Raw genomic sequence first — 20248 nt, 5'->3', positions numbered from 1 at the left:
GGATTCAATAATAAAGCTTTGTTCCGAACTACACATCACATTTTAAATATTTGTGTCTTCATTAAAAGGAAGCAGACCTTTGAACTGAACCTGTACAGGCTGAGTCTGAGGTATGACTCTGGAAAAATAAACTGCATTACAAGTTAGTTAGAATTCATCGATGTATTTGGGTTACGATCAAACTGATCTTTATGCAGCATTATTCAAATATTTACTCACCTACTCGTTCATTAAAAAAAAAAAAACAATTTAATTATTAGAAAAATCTTATAATTTACAAATGCAAATTCTCTTAAGGGATCTTTACAAAAAATACAAATTGGAAACTTATATAAACTGCTAGTAAATATTAATAATAATATGAGTTCCAAAGTCTAGGCATTAGGCGTTGAGACATAAACTGGCGGAACGGATTGAGACGTACATTCTTCAAGTAACAATTGGGAGGCAAATCGACCTGTTAGAATTGAATTAAGTTTAAGGATAAAATTAACAAAAATCACGATTTTAAATTCAAGCGAATATGTAAAGCAGCATTATATAAAGCCAAGTAGACATGGAATGTCATTTGTTTTGAGCTAAAGGCTGATAAAGCATTTTTTTGTTGTAGCGTATGTGTATCAGCCAGTCTGGATAATAGTAACTTACAGATTGGGCATGTGTGACCTTAACAGGTTTTTGGCCAGGGCAAATTATAAACGATTCATGGCCAGGCAAAAGTTGAGCACTAATCATAGAGGGATGAGAGACAGGTGACATAGCGTTGTGGGTAACAGGCGACATGACGTTATGGCCAACAGATGACATGGCGGTGTGAGTAACGGGCGCCATTACTGTATGAGAAACCGGTGGTGACACCATGTTAACTGGATGTAGACCATTGGTATATTTTAAGTTATTGCTAACACTTGAAGAGGAATCGGCTTTATTGGGGGTAAGATTGATGGAAGGCATAGGTAGCTTTTTAGAGGGATTGGCTTCTGTAACAAAAATTTTCAATATAGATTTAAAGCCAAAGACAAATTGATAATTCTAAATACCTTTAACATTGATTTTAAATTCACATTTCGCAGTTAAACCATCATCATTGGTGGCCTCGTAAAAGACAGTGTGCACTCCGACACCAAATAATTCACCAGGAATCTGTAAATTAAATGTTATATAATTTTTAAACAAATTTATTACTATATCTATTTCATAATAAATACCCTAGATTTGTAGATTTTCTTTAAACCATATTTGCTTTCGAATCTAGGTTCTTCCCATACTACGGAGCGATAAGCTTGATTTTCAGCCAATTGTACCTCAAATGATGATGTGCAGAAAACAATGTTTGGTCCTTCGGCATGTCTTACATTTATAACAGTTTTACAACGGGCTTTTCTGCCTGTAATTGGATCATGACCACGGAATACTACATTATAGCTGCCAGGTCCTAAATGAGCTTGCAAATCACGAGTCCAGGCAGGGGATGATTCAATATATCGATAATCCAAATTGGTAACTGGTTTCTCTAAGATAATATGAGTAGTACGTTCACCATTGGCCAAAAATACGGTGGTGTTACGAGGACATTTAATGTAGGGTCTCTGAACACCAGTTCCAGCAACAGCGCCAGCACCTCCAAATGTGGGTGGCTTCCAGGCAAAATTGGGCAAAGGACGTGTTTGGTACGTAGTCTGTATGCTGGGCAATGGTTGTTTGTGTAGAGTTGGCATAAAGGAAGGTGTAAAATCATTTGTGGCATCTAGTCGTGTGTCGATATGCATTGGCACACACTCAAATGCACCCTCATAGGACCATTTCATTTGTGAGGTGCAGATAGCTACTGATTTTCCCACTGGCACAAAGCCAGCGTTACACTTAAGGCGACATTGTTCGCCCATATATGTTGAACCCAAAGAACATGATTGCGGTAACATGACACCATTTCTTGGCGTTGGAATACGTGGGCATACAATTGCTGCAATATTAGGAAAAAAATTAGATGGAAGGTGAGATAAAAAAACATTCAATTTATATGGCTAAGGGTAAATATAACTGCCAATAAACACAACAATATTGTTCACAAATAAACTAGAAATTAAAAAAAAGAACTTACGCAAACATTTATTCTCATGATCATCCCACTGGCCGGAAGCATTACAATGCCTATGGCTGGGTCCTTCTAGACGATAACCTTGATTGCACCATACCTTACATTTGGTGTTATAAAAACGTTTCTTCTTGTGACGGTATTTAGTGCAGTGGATTTCTCCATTTGCTGGCGCTTCAAAGGGCTGACATTGATCACGGGATTCCACACGCTTTTCACAAGTTTTTCTATCGCTAGCCAAGCTATAACCCAAGGGACATTTACACTCGAAACCACCATTATGATTAAAGCATGAACCTCCCAAACAGCCGCCATTATTTTCCAAACACTCATCGATGTCCACACACTCACGTCCATTCTCCAGTCTATAACCCCTGGGACAGAGACACTCATAGGAACCATTAGTATTACGACAATCATATTGACAAACACCCGGCAGGGAACATTCATCGATATCCTCACACTTTGAGGGATCATCACGGCTGAAGGTGAAACCAGCGGGACAAGTTATAGGACAAGCGTCTTCACCATGAGCAGGTTTAGAACCATCAGGGCAACGACATTCAAAGGAACCAAGTGTATTGTGGCATTTATGCAAACAATAACCATTTTGATCTAAACATTCGTCAATGTCTTCACAAGTTTTTCCATCAGCTCCCAAAGTCCAACCTAGAGGACAGGTGCAGCCCTTTTCTGGATCACACAAGTGAGAGCAGCCACCATTATCTGTATCGCAATGACCACCTAAACATTTTTTACCATCAGTCGAGAGTGTAAAACCATCAGGACAGGCACATATGTAAGAACCCTGGGTGTTATAACAATTATGACTGCAACCATGATCAGTTACAATACATTCGTCTATATCGAGGCACACTGAACGAGTCTCTCCCAAATAGTAACCCTGAGGACAGGTACACTGAAAGCCGCCATCTACATTAACACATTCATGAGAACAGTCATGACGTCCCAATGCACATTCGTCCACATCCAAACAAGTCTTTTGATCGTCAGCCAACTCAAAACCAGCCTCACAGGTACAAGCATAAGAACCTAGAAGATTTTCACAAATAGAACTACAATTCGCCAGACCATCAAAACATTCATCGATGTCGAGACAACTATGACCATTGGATGAAAGTATGAAACCAGTGCGACATGAACAGGCATAACTGCCAGCGCTATTATGACAAATATGATCACAACCACCGTTAGTGAGAAAGCATTCATCGTTATCCAAGCATGTTTTGCCATCAGGATGTAAACGATAGCCACTCCGACAAGAGCACTCCGCCTGGCCGTTCATATTGTTGCAAGCATGAGAGCAGCCACCATTATTTTGCAGACATACATCCACCAAGATACAAGTTTTATTATCGCTAGCATTCAACAGATGCCCGGGTGGACATGAACACTCATAGCTTCCGGGTAAATTCATGCAGAAATGAGTACACTGACCATTGTCAATGGAACACTCATCAACGTCTAAGCACACAGGAGAAGCTGGTGATAATGGAACTGATGATGAGGATGAAGAATTGTAAGAATTATGAAATGAATTTTCGTTATGTCCCTGAAGAGTAGATGACAATGGAATGATATTTACAGCGAGATTGGCGGACAAACCCAGAGCATAACCGGGTGGACATAAGCAAGTAAATGAACCATTTAGATTTTCACAAATCATATCGCCATGACATGTATGTAAACCCGTAGTGCATTCGTCGATATCAAAGCAGTAGTCTTTTAAAGCTCCCTCCAGGAACTCAAACCCTGCTTGACACGAACACTTAAACCCACCTGCAAAGTTGGTACATAATTGATGGCAACCGCCGTTATTGATTTGACATTCATCTATATCAATGCACGATTTGCCATTGACATCTAAGACAAATCCATCAAAACATCCACAAATACCACCTTCCTCGGATTTGCAGATTTGTTCACAGCCATTCTTATTGATGGCACACATATCAGCTACTATACAATTAACACCCGACTCGTCGAGTGTCATATTGCCAGGACAGGCGCAACGGAAGCTCTCACCCTCGGGCAAACATTCGTGGGAACATTGGTGAGCCCCACAAGGATCTTCAACCATATTAGGGCAGGCCCCTTCTTCATTTGGCTCACGGCCGTCAGGACAAATACAGTTAAAAGTGGCGGGTAGATTTATGCATTGTAAAGCACCACAAACACCTTCTTGTTCCTCGCATTCATCTATATCCTCACATTCGTATTCACTGCCCTCGGCAAAGCGGAAACCACTTGGACATAAGCAGTGATAATTGCCTTCGGTATTTACACATTCATATGAACATTTATGTACTCCTCTGGAGCATTCATCTATATCCACACATTTCGAGTTAACTTCTTCATAACCTAAAGGACAAATGCAAGAAAATGTGGTTCTATCTTCACTGGGTTGACAGATACCAGGAGCACAGGCTTCAGCATGCTCAGCACAAATATCGGTCATTTCTACACAATTGTAACCATCCTCGGTTAAGGCATAACCTTCAGGGCACAAGCAGTGGTAAGAACCACTAACCAAGTCTACACAATCATACGCACAACGAGTTTTATTCAAATCGGGATTTTGTAAATCATTGCAGGTATCTACCACACAAGTGCGGCGATCACTCGACAAATGAAAACGTTCTGGGCAACCACACTGGAAGGAACCAATTGTATTTTTACAATCATGTGAACACAATTTGTAAGATGCTTCATATTCGCCTTCTTCCGAAACAATGGCACATTCATCGATATCGACACAGGTCTTTTCGTCATCTGCTAAATCGAATCCAGCTGGACAGGTGCATTCGTAACCACCCTCAATATTTACACACATTTCACAACCGCTAGTACCTTCAGTGCACTCATCAATATCAACACATTTGCCCTCTTCGGCTCTATAGCCTTCACTGCATTCCAGCACCTCTGAGGTTCTAATAATGCCGGCAGAGTTTTCACTGTGTTCTTCAACATCTTCACGACTGTTGAGTGGTACAATACAGCGATAAGATCCGTGTGTATTTTCGCAACCATCACGGCATTCGGCAGCAACTTCGGGTAATTCACATTCGTTAATATCTGTAAGTGATAAAAAAGCAAAAAGATTAGATTAGTAAAAATGGAAATAGAAAATTTTGATAAAATTCTAAGTAATTGAAAGTATCGGGAGAGATTTTTTTTATAAATGGTTCAAGGTTAAAATTAAACTGAATTTTTTATGTAAAAAATTAAAAAATATATATATTTCTATAACTCCATTCAATTCAGTTCAAAAAGCGCATTGAATCGATTGAAATTTCCAACATTCTGATGATAGTTTCTGATGCTATCTAACGAGATATTCGGATGACATAAGATTTTAGGACTTGGTTAAAGAGTTCTGGATTATTCACATACTCTTTATTTGACTACTCTCATCTCCAACTGCTGTACTCGCATTTTCCAGTTAGTTTTACGTATTTTTTTCAAGGGGATCTTATATAGGGGTAGGGTCAATTTTAAACCAATCCTCATAACGTTTGGCAGAGAGATTTTGTCTTGTAAGAACTTATTTATGAATGTTGAATTTCATCGCTATACTTGTTTTTAAGCTGGAAGGGGGCTTATATGGATGTTGGGTCAATTATGTATCGATACTCATCAAATATGAGAGATTTTATGAGCGTTAAGATCATTTTCTGAAGGGGACCTTATATCGGGTCTAGGCGAAACCAGCATTAACTAAATATATCTGTTCAAAATTTCAGCATTCTTGCTGTTCCCTTTTTGGACTCTATCGTGTTTTCAACAGACAGACATGGCTAGATCGTTTTATAATCTATTAAGGACCAAGAATTTTTATATTGGTCTTTGACGAATATTTCGTTGTATTACAAACGGAATAACAAAAACATATACCCTCATCTTTTTTGATGGTGGGTATAAAAAAGGACACCAAAATATATTCCATTTAGGACCTTAAAGGCTGTTGTCATGGTTCTGCAGCACTGATGCCGTAACTCTAAAATATTCACCAAGTTATTACACTCTGTGAATGATTCTCTTTTCAACAATAAATTGCAGATTTTTCGACAGCCAAACGTGTCAATTTTGTATACTGATATCTTATGTTATAAATTTTTCTACATGAGTTTGTAGCGTAACTACGAATAGGGCTTTCGAATTCGTCTTAAGTCTCTTATATCGCCCAACAACAATTGATGCTTACGTTGTAGATTACATCCAATTTCTTACTTTAAGATTCTTATACCATTATAACGTTTATAAAAAGAGCTTTTCCTTTGAATTTTAATTAATATACTCCAATATGATGCAGTGAAATGCATTGATTTTCCTTCACTTCCTTTTAACATTATTGATGAAGTAGCAAAGATTTTGGAAAATTCTTTTTATCTTTTATTCACTATTTTCATTAATATTAACCACACAGCTTTAACATGTCTTTCCATATACTTTAGACATCCTCCCTTACAAACCTTTACAAGTTTTATCATCTTCCGACATACGATATCCTGATGGACATAAGCAAAAAATACGACCCATCGAAGAGAGACATGTATGAGAGCAACCCCCATTATTATGTAAACATTCACCATTATCGACACAGGTATGATTATCAGGTGATAATTGAGTACCGGGTAAGTTATCACAAGAACATCTATAGCTAGACCAAATGTTGTGACAAGTATCCTGACAGGGGCCATGGCCATTGCGTAAAAGGCACTCATTAATGTCTAAATGCAAACAATTAATTAATATTGATGATGACCATGATGACAGCAATGATGCCAAAGGTGAACGTTGTAATGTCGATGTGTACGTGGATGGATGGATGGACGGATGTATGGTAAAGTAAAATGTATACATGAGATAATGCACTAGTTTAAAAGCAATATGAGACCTACCAATGCAAGTGTTGCCAGTAAGTGTATCAATTTGAAGGCCACTTTCACAAGTACATTGAAAAGAGCCAGGTAAGTTTTGGCACAGCTGTTCGCAGCCACCATTTTTAATGGCACATTCATCAATGTCTAGGGAAGTGGACAATTAGTTGCGTATTTTTTAAAACTAGTTGATAACTTACCATGACAAGTAGAATAATCGTAAGGATCCAAACTGAATCCTTGAGAACAAGAACACTGTATACGTGGTTCATTTTCACCGGGAAACAACACACGTTCACATTTTTGATCGCAACCACCATTATCGGGGCCACAGTTGTAGTCCAATACACGAGGTGCGTACGGATCTGGTGTGGGTTCTACTACTGCAGGCAACTCAGTTACTGCCTCCGTCTCTTCGTGATGTGATGTTTCGGCGATTTTATTCGTAACTTCGGATGATTCATGGTATTCAGTGTGTTCTCTTTCCCTAGTTGGGATTTCGTTGCTAATTTCTTCGGGCTCATGTTCTGAAGTTTGTGGTTGAGTTGGTGGAGGGGGTGGTGGTAAAGCTACATTTTCTTCTTCAGCTTCCTCTTCACCGGTTTCATATTCTTCGTATTCTATAAAAATTAAAAAAAAAAAACGATTTCGATATATGTAAATACATACATCCAATTACTAACCTCTACTTACCATCTTCATCACCCTCGGTGTATTCACCCAATGCTATACACACCGGCAATTCACCCACCCATTTACGTTCACTACAGTACAATGTATTTATTTCGGAATCTTCAAATTCGAAATTATCATTACAGGCATAGAAAGCAGCCAAAAATACTTTATCGCCTCGTCTCCTTCTATCGTATTTCTGTACATAACCATGTCTAATTTCGGGAGCCTTTACCTTAGCCTGTACACAACTCATGTCCAGAGTTGATGCTAAAGCTGGTGAAACCATACGATCTTCTAGAATTTCTTGTTGCTTCTTTCTTTTTGCCTTTGCGGCAGCATCTTCTGTATCTTCTTCATCTACTTCATTGGATCGTTGTGTGCGTACGCATTCCGGTGGATTGGTATTCCATTCATCGGTATCAAGATCACAAACTAATTCATGGGGTCCACGTAATTCGAAACCAGTTTGACAACTGTAGATGGCACGAATTGTGTCTTCTTCATCTTCAATTTTTATATTAGCATTTTGGACACTGGGTGGCCTTTCACAATCCTCATAGACTGCAGCACTAACTATTAAATTAAAATTCAATTTATTATGTTATTATTCAAAATTTTTAAGTATTACTTATAAAAAGATCTATATACTAGGTTAGATTAGAATTTCGAATGGACATCTAGTCTATCTATGACAGCATAAGTTATAAGAGTATACAAACTCAGAACTTACGATCGCCCAAGCTCTACAAACCACACCGTTGTTTATTACTCTTTTGTACTACATTATCTCGGTGGTTCAATATACAGTAATCAATATTCCTATCCACATTTGGTAAATACCTATATGCCTATCTCCAGAAAGATATATTTTCAGAAGGTGAGATACTTATTTTATATATATACTGCAGAAATATAAGATTATTTACTGACAATGAGCCTACCATCAAATCTATATATATTGTGTAAACGATAGGTTTGCCAATTCCTCTTAACCCTTTGATGATTTGATTATCCATATCTATGGTCTCATAATAGTTAGGAGAAAGAAATTCTTCTCCTTGGTGACTTCTAAGTTTAAAGTTTTCAAGATCGGTTGACAGATTCGTCCTAATTGTCACTTAAATTGTATGGCTAGTATATTTGCCTATGGTCGTCAAAGGATTAATTAGTGAAAATAGTGTATTATGTTAGAGTTATACTTCTCTTAGAGTGCTTCAAACCGGAATCTTAACAGCGGGCGAAGCCGTAGGACTAATATTTAAAAGCAATTCCAAGAATTACATAGGTATTCCATCTGCTACATTTAAGGAACAGTTCCGAAAATCACTTAGATACACATTAAAAACAAATAGTTTCATTAAATGTTCTATAAAACTAACTTTTGCCGATTTTTGTTGACATAATAGAACATTTAACTTAATTATGAGCCCTTAGGCCCTCATCGAGGGATACGGTTGTATGGGGGCTAGGCGAAATAATGGACCGATTTTATCCATTTTCAATAGGTTTCAACCTTGGATAAAAAAAAGAGATTTCATCCAATTATCATGAAAATTGCGACTTGTACCTTGCGCACAAGGTTTACATGGACAGCCAGACGGACATAGCTTAATCGACTCAGAAAACGATTCTAAGCCGATTGGTTTACTTTAAGGTGGGTATAGGACGAATATTTTTGTATGTTACAAACATTAGCACAAACCCAATATAAACATATGTACGTTAGAGTGTCCCGAGAAACAGCTTTTTATTCATGTAGGAATATCACTCAATCTATGAGTATTAATGCACTAAACATGAAAAAAATAAAAAATCTTGACTTTAGTGTAATTTTTGAAAAATAAATAAATTTTAGATTTTTTTCGAAATGGGTCAGAATTTTTTTTAGCACATTTTAAAAAAATATTCTTTATTTTTGTCGGTCATAGCTCTACTTCCGAAAATATGTACATTAGGCTCATAACTTTTAAAAAAGTTTTGAAAAATGCATATTGGCTTTAACCATTTCGCATAGAGTATAAAATAATACATCGAAAAGTATATAACTTTTTCTCGAACGTTAAAAAAGTTTCCGAGACAAATGCCTTTTAAATTTTTGGTTTAAAATTGGAACTTTCTAAAATAGACAATTGTAATTTTTTGACCCACGACATTTATACATTGGAAAAACAAGTAAGAAACTATAGTCGGTCAAGGCCGACTATATAATAATCTACACCTGCATACAAATAAAATGTAATTTAGTTTTCATAATAAAGTATTTAAATTGAATTGTACCTTGCCTCAGTTATACTTAAGCCAGTTATTGTTTAATAAAACATCGAATCTTTAAGTAAAATTTTGATAGGGGCTTTTTATAGGGTCAAATTAGGCCCCATAATAAAGTTTGTGAGGATTATCAAGGCTAGTATAGAACTTGGTTTTGCAGCTTTTTGTCGAGACTATGAACTTAAAAACCCTATTTGGCGGGTCCAGTTGTATGAAGCCTAGGTGAAATAATGGACCGATCTTAACCATTTTTAATATCTTCAAAATTGCAAAATCGACTCAGAAAAGTATTCTGAGCTGATTGGTATACTTGAAGGTGGGTATAAGACCAATATTATTGTGCGTTACAAACATCAGCACAAACCTAAAATACCCTCCCCACTAACGTGGTGTAGGGTATAAAAACAAAAAGTTGTAACAAAAAAGCTAATTGATAAAAGAGAGGAGTGTGCATTACATAACTGATGATGTTTTGTTTCTGTATTTTACAGTTATAGTTTTTACATATATATTTTTATAATCTGAGTTATTGAGAAGCGAAGGAGCTTCGCTCCCTAGTATCCTGTTAATGGTTCATAAATTAGTTATAGACTTTTATGGGGTTTCATGTTAGAGCAAAGTGTAAAGTAAGTACTTATACTTACTTTTTAGGGGGAATAACTACTTATTTTTGTTCGACGATGACCAAACAATAACTGGTTACTAATGTGCTTACCCAACTTTTGTGGATTTTTTAACAGGCTATACAGTTATTTTCTATGTTTATAAGTATATTCTCTTAACCAATGTCCGATTAATAAGTTATCTGGAATGGTTTTTACACAAATGTAAAAATCAATATTTCTTTAAGAAAAACTTTTAATATAAACTGGGGTTAGAATCACTAATGCGACTTTACACGATCACACAAGTGATATGATCTGTCAAAATTTTGTGTAGAAGAGTACGGATGGGATCGTCTAAACGCAATATGTAATGAAAACATCGCACATTGAGAGAGAATACAGATGGAAAATTTAACAGTCGTATGACTCTCTTCATTTTTTGAAATGATTCAAAAAACCAGCAGGTCGCATTAGATCAGGGATGTATTTTTATGTAAACACATATAAAAAAATGAAACAACTGTTTCCATCGTGGACACACAAAAAATCTAAATCATACGACATTTATACTCTTTTTTGATATACGAATTTTTTATTAGACTTGTCGAATGTAAAGTGTGATCGTCTGAAGGCCCTTTAACTAATAATGCCCATCCACCGTCAATATATAAAGAAGTCAATGGAATACATGTGATTGATAATAATAAATTTGGCATAAATATCTACAGGTAACTATTAGACATATGAAGAAAAATAGTCTTTTTCGTTTATATTTATTTAAATTTTGAAAACATTTGTCATTATCAGGGAAACCGAAAACATGCTCTAAAAAAAGTGTTTTAAGCGCTTTAAATATGCCGTAAAAAACTCAAAATATGCTCTTAAAATTTAAAATATATGCTTTAAAAATAAAATTTTTTATTATTTTTTAACATTGAAAAGCTCAAAAAGACTGAAATTGTAATGAAATAATAAATGTTTAATGTGATATTCTATATCCTACAACATTTTTTTATAAATGTTTTATCTCATAGTTTAAAGAACTAGTATAATAGAATTCCGTTTTACGTTCAGATAACCAATAAATAACATGAAACCATTTGGTCCCCAAAAAACATATTTCAAACGACAAAGTTTTTAAACTGACATTTTAATCGGTGTTGTCATAAATTCCAATAATTAGTTTTTTTAAACTATAAAAATGGACTGGTCTCATGAAATCAAAAGTAATCGGTTTTATGTCCGATTTAAAATATAATGCTTTATTGAATAAAAAACTATAACATAACGATTTTTTTTTTCAAAATTGTAAAATAGGCCAAAAAATTAAAAAAAAAAATAAAAAAATAGAATTTTATTTTTTTTAAATAAAGTTTTGAAAAGAAAATTAAAAATGTATAAAAACGAAAAAAAGCGAAAACATCAAAATATGCACTAAAAGAGTAAAATATGCTCTAAAAACTCGAAAATATGCCTTAAATATGCTAAAAAGTCAAATCATGCAAAATTATGCTCTTATGGGTAAAATATGCTCTAACAAATCGATGCCAAAATTCTCAAATTGGTCTGAAACGTGTAAATATCTTATCCATGAGTCCATACGACGCACCACAAAAAACATGCATTTGCATATTTTGGTTTCCCTGGTCATTATCTTAGATGTGTCAAAAATTAATCCATAGATCGCGTGTTATTATTATTTAAAAACACTACACTCGGAAGATATATACAGATATACCCACAATATTTGACATAATCTTCTATTTATGTTTAAAAATATTTATTTTTATTCAATTTTGTTTTCTTTTACCGGCCGGCTTAGTTAATTTCTCCCACATTTTTCTTTTTTTTTTTTTGAAAAGTTGTGGACAATGTATTGTACATTTGACAAGATTTATTGCCACTTTAAATTTTGTACATTTATTTTTTTAAAAACGAAATTTACCTAATTATTTATAATGGGGGAATCTATGTTTAACTCATTATAGAAATAGACATTTTTACTTTTTTATTTTATTTATAAAGAAATTCAAAGAAAACTGTTATTCATTTTCTTTATATATTTTTTTTTTTTTTTGGAAATTGGCCAAAATAAATTGATTTTCTTTTCTACTCAAGATCATGGACTAAATTTTTAAGTGATTTATCTGTTTTAATAGTTAAAAACAACATAATGTTTTAGTGGAATTTTTAAAGAACTTTATACAATCAATTTTGCAAAGGTATTTTAATTTATGTTCTAACAAAGTGACAGTATTAGATTTTTATCCAACTAAAACAAGTTCCGGTGCTAGTACTGTCATTGATTTTAAATAAAATTATCTCTGTGGACTCAATTATCTCTGTTGTCTTGTTGATTTCAACATACAGACGGAAGTTGCTTAATATACACCGTATTCTATAAGGATCTATATTATAAGTACGTATAACTAGTACTACTTTTAAGTCGGCTCTTTCCATTCCTTTTGGAGTATAAAAAAGTACGTCGAAAATTTATAGCCTTTTTTCCGAGCGTTAAGAATGTTTTCGCGTCATAGAAAGTTAAAAAATTTATATATAGGGTAATTATACAGACATTTCGACAACTTCAAATTATCATCCCTTTCGATTTAGATATAACTCGAAACATGCATTCTACTCTTAATTTGCGGTTTAAATAGGGATCCTTAACATATTCGGTTCATATTTTATGGGCCTTCATAAATTTCCTATGGAAATTGTAAATATAGCTATATAAAACCTTCTATAACTTCCAAACCCATTGAGAGATGCCACTCTCAAATTTTTACATAGCAATAACAGATATTTTGCCTATTTGTCATAAAAAATGAAGAAAAACAAAATATCATTTTTGAAGAAATTCATCTTAATTTTAATAAAATGTCAAAAACAAGTAATTGAAGACCTGTCGAACGAAACATCTTTTGTTAAAATCAATTAAATAGTTCCATATTTATTCAGTCATCAACATTTCTAATTTTGAATAAAAATACCCGAGATGCCCTAATTTAGAGACCCATAAAATATGAACCGTATGAGTTAAATATCTAATTAATATGTCATAGAAACCACATTAAGGAGTAGTATATATACTCTTGATTTAAAAACGCTTTTTGGTCAATTTATTTTGAAAGTATTATTTATTCTAAAAAAATTAATTTTTTTAAGACAAAACTTGAAATTTTCGACATAAGCTTATGTCATTGTTTGACATACGATATTAACAAGAAGAACAAGTAAGTAATATTGGGCTATGCCGAATCTTCACCATCAAACCTCGTTTGACTAGAATGAAACTTACTTATGTCGAATTTCATCTACATACTCGTATTTTTAGGCCATTTATAAGCGTTAAAATAATTTTCTTAAGAGAACTTTATATTTAGGGGCAGGGTCAATTATGGGTCGAACCATATAAAATTTGGTCGACAGAATTTGGTTCGTGTTAAATTTATTTGAATCGAATTTCACCGCTTCACACGTATTTTTAAGCCGTTAATGAGCTTTGCAGTCATTTTCTGAAGGGGACCTTATATGGGGGTAGGGTCAATCATGGACCGATCCTCATAACATACTTTACATAGATTTTGACTCGTATGAAACTTACTTATGTCCAATTTCATTTATATACTAGTATTTTTAAGCCAGTAATGAGCCTTAAAGTTATTTTCTGAAGGGGACCTTATATGAGGGGTAGGGTCAATTATGGTCCGATCCTCATAAAATTTTGCATAGTGATTTTGGTTCATAAGAAACTTACTTATGTCGAATTTTTAAACAAATTATGACTTTTAAAGCTGCTTTTCGATGGGCCACTCCGAAATGGGACTCCGATGGGGCTATCCGAAAATGTGGACCAATATTTCCCATTTTCAATACCAAACAGATCTTACCTATAAGAAATATTTGTGTGAAATTTCAACCTTCTAGCTTTTTTCATTTGGACTCTATCGTGCTTTCAACAGATAGACAGACATGGCTAGATCGTCTTAGAATGGAATGAGGACCCAGAATACTTTTGTATGCCTGGGACCAATATTTCGATGTGTTACAAACGGAAGGTGGGTATAAAAAGCAAGGATAGGTGCTGCGATTTATCTTTTATCCAAACTTTGTACCCAAACAAACTGTTATTAGTAATTCATGTAAATTTGTTTGCCACGGAAGGTTTTTGCATCAAAATGATACGAAAAAAAATGTTTTTAATATTAGAACCTAATATTAGGTCTAATCTTGGTTATTACCCTAATGTATATACATTATTGGTGCCGGAAATCTACGCATAAGCTTGAGATATTTATGGATAAACTACACTAAATTCATAAAACGAAGCTAGAAGTTTTTCCATCACATCTTTGATTTAAGATATCGTGCCTTGAAATTTAAAAATTTTAGAGTCATTATGATAGCGCCTATGCATATTTTATCTGTATGCTATCTGAGAGTCTATTCTGTCAACTGCATCGCACATTGTTTATAGCGAACATAGATATTAGATCCGCACATTGTATCTAAAGATGTTCCAATTAACTCCAAATTGACTTTTATTCACTTTAACGGATGATTTCTCAGAAACTACAGCAGATATTTAACAAATCAAATTTTTATTTTCATATTAGAACTTTTGTAAAGCCGGAATATAGATTTTTTTGTAAAATATATTGTTATATCAAATGTAGGAAAACAATAGACATAAATGGACCTAGTATGAGATATTAGCGTTATAAATTTTAGTTGCACATATTTTTGAAAACTATGTCAACCAAGGCTCTGAAAACATTGCTTGATTTTCCACCCATTAATTTTAGGTAAACTGACTAAAGGCAGTTATAGGACATGCCATCAATGTAAACTGTACACATTGAGAGACTATCACAATCATCGGAGATTTCCAGTGGCCTAACAGATACAGAATATTTCGAAAACATAAAAACAATGATCAAAGATAGAATGGCATGTACAAGCGAAACCTTAGAGCAAAAACCCATAAGAATCGAATTAAGTAAATTATATTAGAATAACAAGTTAGAGTGCTATATTATTTTCTTTATTAAAATCCATTTGACTATATAAGTTTTGGGTGACTTGACAAATCTTTTGTATTCGTAGTGAATCTATCTTTTATAGAAAAACTTCATTTTGATCAATACAGAAATCTGCCTATTAAAAATCTTAAAACTTCATTAATATGTAATTATTTTTGTTCTTCTTACCTGAAATTATAGCAGCTGCAACTAAATAAAATAAAAAACGTGCCATGATTCACGGCAATTTCTGTGGCAACCCACTTAAACACTTGATGCAATATTTTTAAATATTCTATATATTTTAATGATTTTTACGCATTTCTCTTTGCTGAAAAATATTAATTAAGCACACGATTAGAAATTTTATAAATTTTTTTATAATTTTAAAATATTTTTTAATAATGTTTAAACATTTCGTTATAATTTTTATATTTATTAATATATTAAAATTTTATGATCTATTTTCAGTCAATAATAGACTATTTTTACACAAATACTAAAAGATCTATATGTATCCATTGAATATTTTTTTAAACACAAACACTCCACGATGCACACGTTTTTTAAAAAAATATTTTTCGATATTTTTCAACTTTTTTCAAAATTTTACCTCAAAAACACAACCGAACGTTATAAGAGCCGAAAAAAGACTGGGGGACATCACAAAACATCCCACAAAACTAAGGATCCCTCTACAAGAAAAATCTCATACAAATATGAAAATGAAAAGAAAACTGTAAAAATACTAAAAGAAAATAGCGACAACACAAACGAAAATCATTCATAAAACAAAACTGGAGGGAAGTGAATTTATGCCAAAATACATATTTGTGTTTTCAATTTTATGTTTTTTTTTGTTTTTTCAAAAAAAAAAAAAATAATCTTTCAGTTTTTCTCTCAAAGATAAAATGAAAAAAAAACAACAACAACACACACACAAAATGTTAAGGGGGAAAATGTCATGACAGTTTTTCCATTTGATCAATTTGAATAAAAACGAATCAGCAAAACTATCCGAACCTACATATGTAAAGCAAATCCAACCAAAACAGTCGGTGTATTTCAGTAGGAACATTTTATGACATTTTTATTTGGATACATAATTTTCGTATCACAAAGATCGTTGATTGTTTATGTCTTTATGAACCATGCGACAATATTTTTAGATATTTTTAATTTAATGAAAATTAAAAAAAAATAAAAAAAATACCTCTTAAAAATAGAGAAAATGCCATAAAAATAATATTTTTATAAAGAAAATGTTTCATAGCTGGATGTTTAGTTTCATTTGAGTTTCATCTGTTTCAATTTGGAACGCCTCCACAAGTGTAAAGTTGTATGTATCTATGTTGTTTTTATAGATTTCGATGAAACATAAAATGTGTGACATCATGTCATGCAACACTTTATGACTCGGGCATCTGTATGAACAAAAAAAACGTATTTTTTCAGACTGCACAATATATGTGTGTTTGTTTTGTGCAGCTCATCATCATCATTATCATCATGAATCACTTTGATAGAAAATTATTTGACAGAGATCCTAATCGTAGATTAAATTGACTACAAAAAAAGCTCATAAATGTTTTTAGCCTAAATGTATTAGCTGTGTGATTTTCAGTATTTCCTTGCAGATAAGATTTAATATATTATCGCTTATTGTAAAATGACACAAAATGCATAAAATTTTTAATTAAATACTTGTCACCCTGTAATCGAATTAACCACTACTTACAAAGTTTTTAACAAATCGATCGATTAAGTGTTTGACGGCACTGTACAGCAAAAAACAACAAAGTTTGTGAAAGTCTGCCTAAGAACTAGTTTATGAACTAACTAACTTACTAACTAACTAACTAAGTAACTTACTAACTAACTTACTAACTAACTAACTAACTAACTAACTAACTAACTAACTAACTAACTAACTAACTAACTAACTAACTAACTAACTAACTAACTAACTAACTAACTAACTAACTAACTAACTAACTAACTATCTATCTATCTAACTAACTAACTAACTAACTAACTAACTAACTAACTAACTAACTAACTAAATAACTAACTAACTAACTAACTAACTATCTATCTATCTATCTATCTAACTAACTAACTAACTAACTAAGTAACTTAGTAACTTAGTAACTAACTAACTAACTAACTAACTAACTACCTAACTAACTAACTAACTAACTAACTAACTAACTAACTAACTAACTAACTAACTAACTAACTAACTAACTAACTAACTAACTAACTAAATAACTAATTAACTAACTAACTAACTAACTAACTACCTAACTAACTAACTAACTAACTAACTAACTAACTAACTAACTAACTAAATAACTAATTAACTAACTAACTAACTAAATAACTAATTAACTAACTAACTAACTAACTAACTAACTAATTAACTAACTAACTAACTAACTAACTTACTAACTAATTAACTAACTAATAAACTAACTAACTTACTAACTAACAAACCAACTACCTAACTAACTATATACGTTTCGTAACTCAAAATATGTATCGAAATCACTATAGCGATTCCTCATAAGTCTGTTATTTTTAAGGGCGTCTACCTGCCTTTCATCTGTTGCAATCAATTTTCTAAAGACCTTATATTTAAATCTTCAATAATTCTTTCCGACATGCTTTTGAGAAGACATGCTATTAATCAGTACAATCCGTCCATAAGTAACGGAATCTTTGAAAATTTCAGCAGTAAAAGAGAATATTTCACATGCTTTGGCAAAATATCGACAATCAACAATGCCAGCAATTCGACAAAGACGTAGTACATTTTCCATTTACCACTTGGTTGGCTCAATTTCGTCTTTCGTTACGAATGTACACTTAGTAAACGATGATAAATACAATTCCTTTCGTTAGCCAGAGAAACAAACTTAAGCAATCCATATCACAGAAAACCCCAATTTTCTGAAATCCAAAATTCGTATCAATATTTATAATGGATCACATGATAAATATTGAACGTGTAGCATGTTTTGAGATATCGATCACGATACATTTGTAAAATTCGGAAAAAAAATTAATATAATAAAACAAATAAAAATGAAATATGGTTTGAAAAGTTTTTAAAAAATATAAAAGAAAATTAATTTTTTTTTAAATTTGTGTTATTTTGGGATTTTTGCGGCATTTGTTTAATCATCCGCAGACCCGTATACCATAAAATATTCCAAATACTGACGTAAAAAATATTGATCGTGTAGCATACCCGAGGTATTCATCAATCCATTTAAATGCGTCGTGATCCAAATTGATCAATATATATTGAACGTGTGCCAGTGCCCTTTGAAGGCTATATAAGATTCGGCAAAGGCAAATATTAGAACTCTTTATTTCGGAATATTTTTACATTTTTTTGGCAAAAAAGAGGTTTTTTTAAGAGGGCTCAAAGGGGAGTAGGGCAAAATGTGGCCTTATTCTTAAAAATGTTGGTAGGGGAAGTTAAGTCTTCTTCAATATTATTTATGTAGAACTTAAAAGTGTTATTAGTGTTTGTAAGTAAATTTTGACCTTTAAGTCATTTTCTGAAGGGGAGTTTGTATGGGGGATAGGGTCAAATAAAGCCCGATCATTACAAAAATCGGTAGTGTCATTTAAAGTTCTATAAAACTAAGTTTTGTCGACTTTTGTTAACATAATAGATCATTTAAATTAATTATAAGCCATAAGGCCCTATTTGGGGTTTACGGTTGTATGGGGGCTAGTCGAAATAATGGACCGATTTTAACCATTTTCAGAAGGCTTCGTCCTTGGGCCAAGATAAGCGTGTGTGCCATCAATTATCTTCATCCAATTATCTTGAAAATTGCGGCCTGTACCTTGCGCACAAGGTTTACATGGACAGCCAGCCAGAGAGACGGACATAGCTTAATCGACTCAGAAAATGATTCTAAGCCGATTGGTATACTTTAAGGACGAATATTTTTGATTGTTACAAACATCAGCACAAACCCAATATACCCTCCCCACTAAAGTGGTGTACTTAAAACAACTTAAAGTTAAACCAAAACAATATTTACAACAAATAAACACAATTAAACACCTAAAATAACAAATAATAAAAATAATTTAACTATTGCAGTTTATTTAAATATAAATATATAAACTATACGTAATTAGTTTGCTTAATCAACCATAAATAGTATGATTAGTGTGTCGTTTTTACAAATACTACACAATTGTTTTAATAATCGCTGATATCAAACCTATGGCACTTGAAATTGTCTGTTTAAATAATAATATTAACTAAATTATAATGTTGTTAAATGAGAAAATAAAGTTGTTAATTAATTATTTTTTACAATAAGTAAATATTGTTTTAATTGTAAAATCGTTAAAGATAATATGTGTTTAAATATAAACATATGTTTATATTCATTAAAGTTGGTTGGTATAATATGTATGGAGTTTCTAAAGTGTTTAGTACAAACTTGGTAGAGAGTCCTTTATAATTGGAAGCCCGGAAACTGACTTACTCAAGCAGATCAGATCATCAACTTTGAAGTACGAATCCTTCAAATAAGCCGAAGACTTTGTTCTTACTCACACTCACTTGTATTCATCATCTTTCAGCTCAGCACACATCCGATATAAATACTGTATCATATACGTTTTACACCAACTTATTTCCAAGCT

General features: G+C 32.9%; 1 protein-coding gene across 7 annotated transcripts; it reads right to left on the bottom strand.

Moving 5' to 3' along the window:
- Positions 1-259: 259 nt before the first annotated feature.
- On the bottom strand, positions 260-16220 carry LOC111677620 (fibrillin-1). Of its 7 annotated transcripts, XM_046951702.1 has the most exons (12): positions 16182-16219; positions 15758-15899; positions 7690-8244; positions 7197-7616; positions 7018-7143; positions 6589-6846; positions 3896-5191; positions 2102-3148; positions 1209-1963; positions 1041-1143; positions 649-980; positions 260-457 (listed from the first exon to the last, which is right to left on the bottom strand). In XM_046951702.1, the coding sequence occupies exons 2-12, from the start codon at positions 15801-15803 to the stop codon at positions 350-352; spliced, it is 5046 nt and encodes a 1681-aa protein (XP_046807658.1). In that variant the 5' UTR covers positions 15804-15899; positions 16182-16219; the 3' UTR covers positions 260-349. The 7 variants fall into 7 exon arrangements, with proteins under 7 accessions (XP_046807658.1, XP_046807656.1, XP_046807654.1 ...); XM_046951700.1 differs by having other exon boundaries at positions 649-977; positions 2102-5191; positions 16182-16220; XM_046951698.1 differs by having other exon boundaries at positions 2102-5191.
- Between the last annotated feature and the right edge of the window lie 4028 nt (positions 16221-20248).

This window comes from Lucilia cuprina, chromosome 5 (assembly GCF_022045245.1).
Source record: "Lucilia cuprina isolate Lc7/37 chromosome 5, ASM2204524v1, whole genome shotgun sequence".
NCBI classification, from domain to species: domain Eukaryota; kingdom Metazoa; phylum Arthropoda; class Insecta; order Diptera; family Calliphoridae; genus Lucilia; species Lucilia cuprina.
Note: the sequence above shows the minus strand (reverse complement) of the source record. Positions and strands in the feature narration are given on the sequence as shown.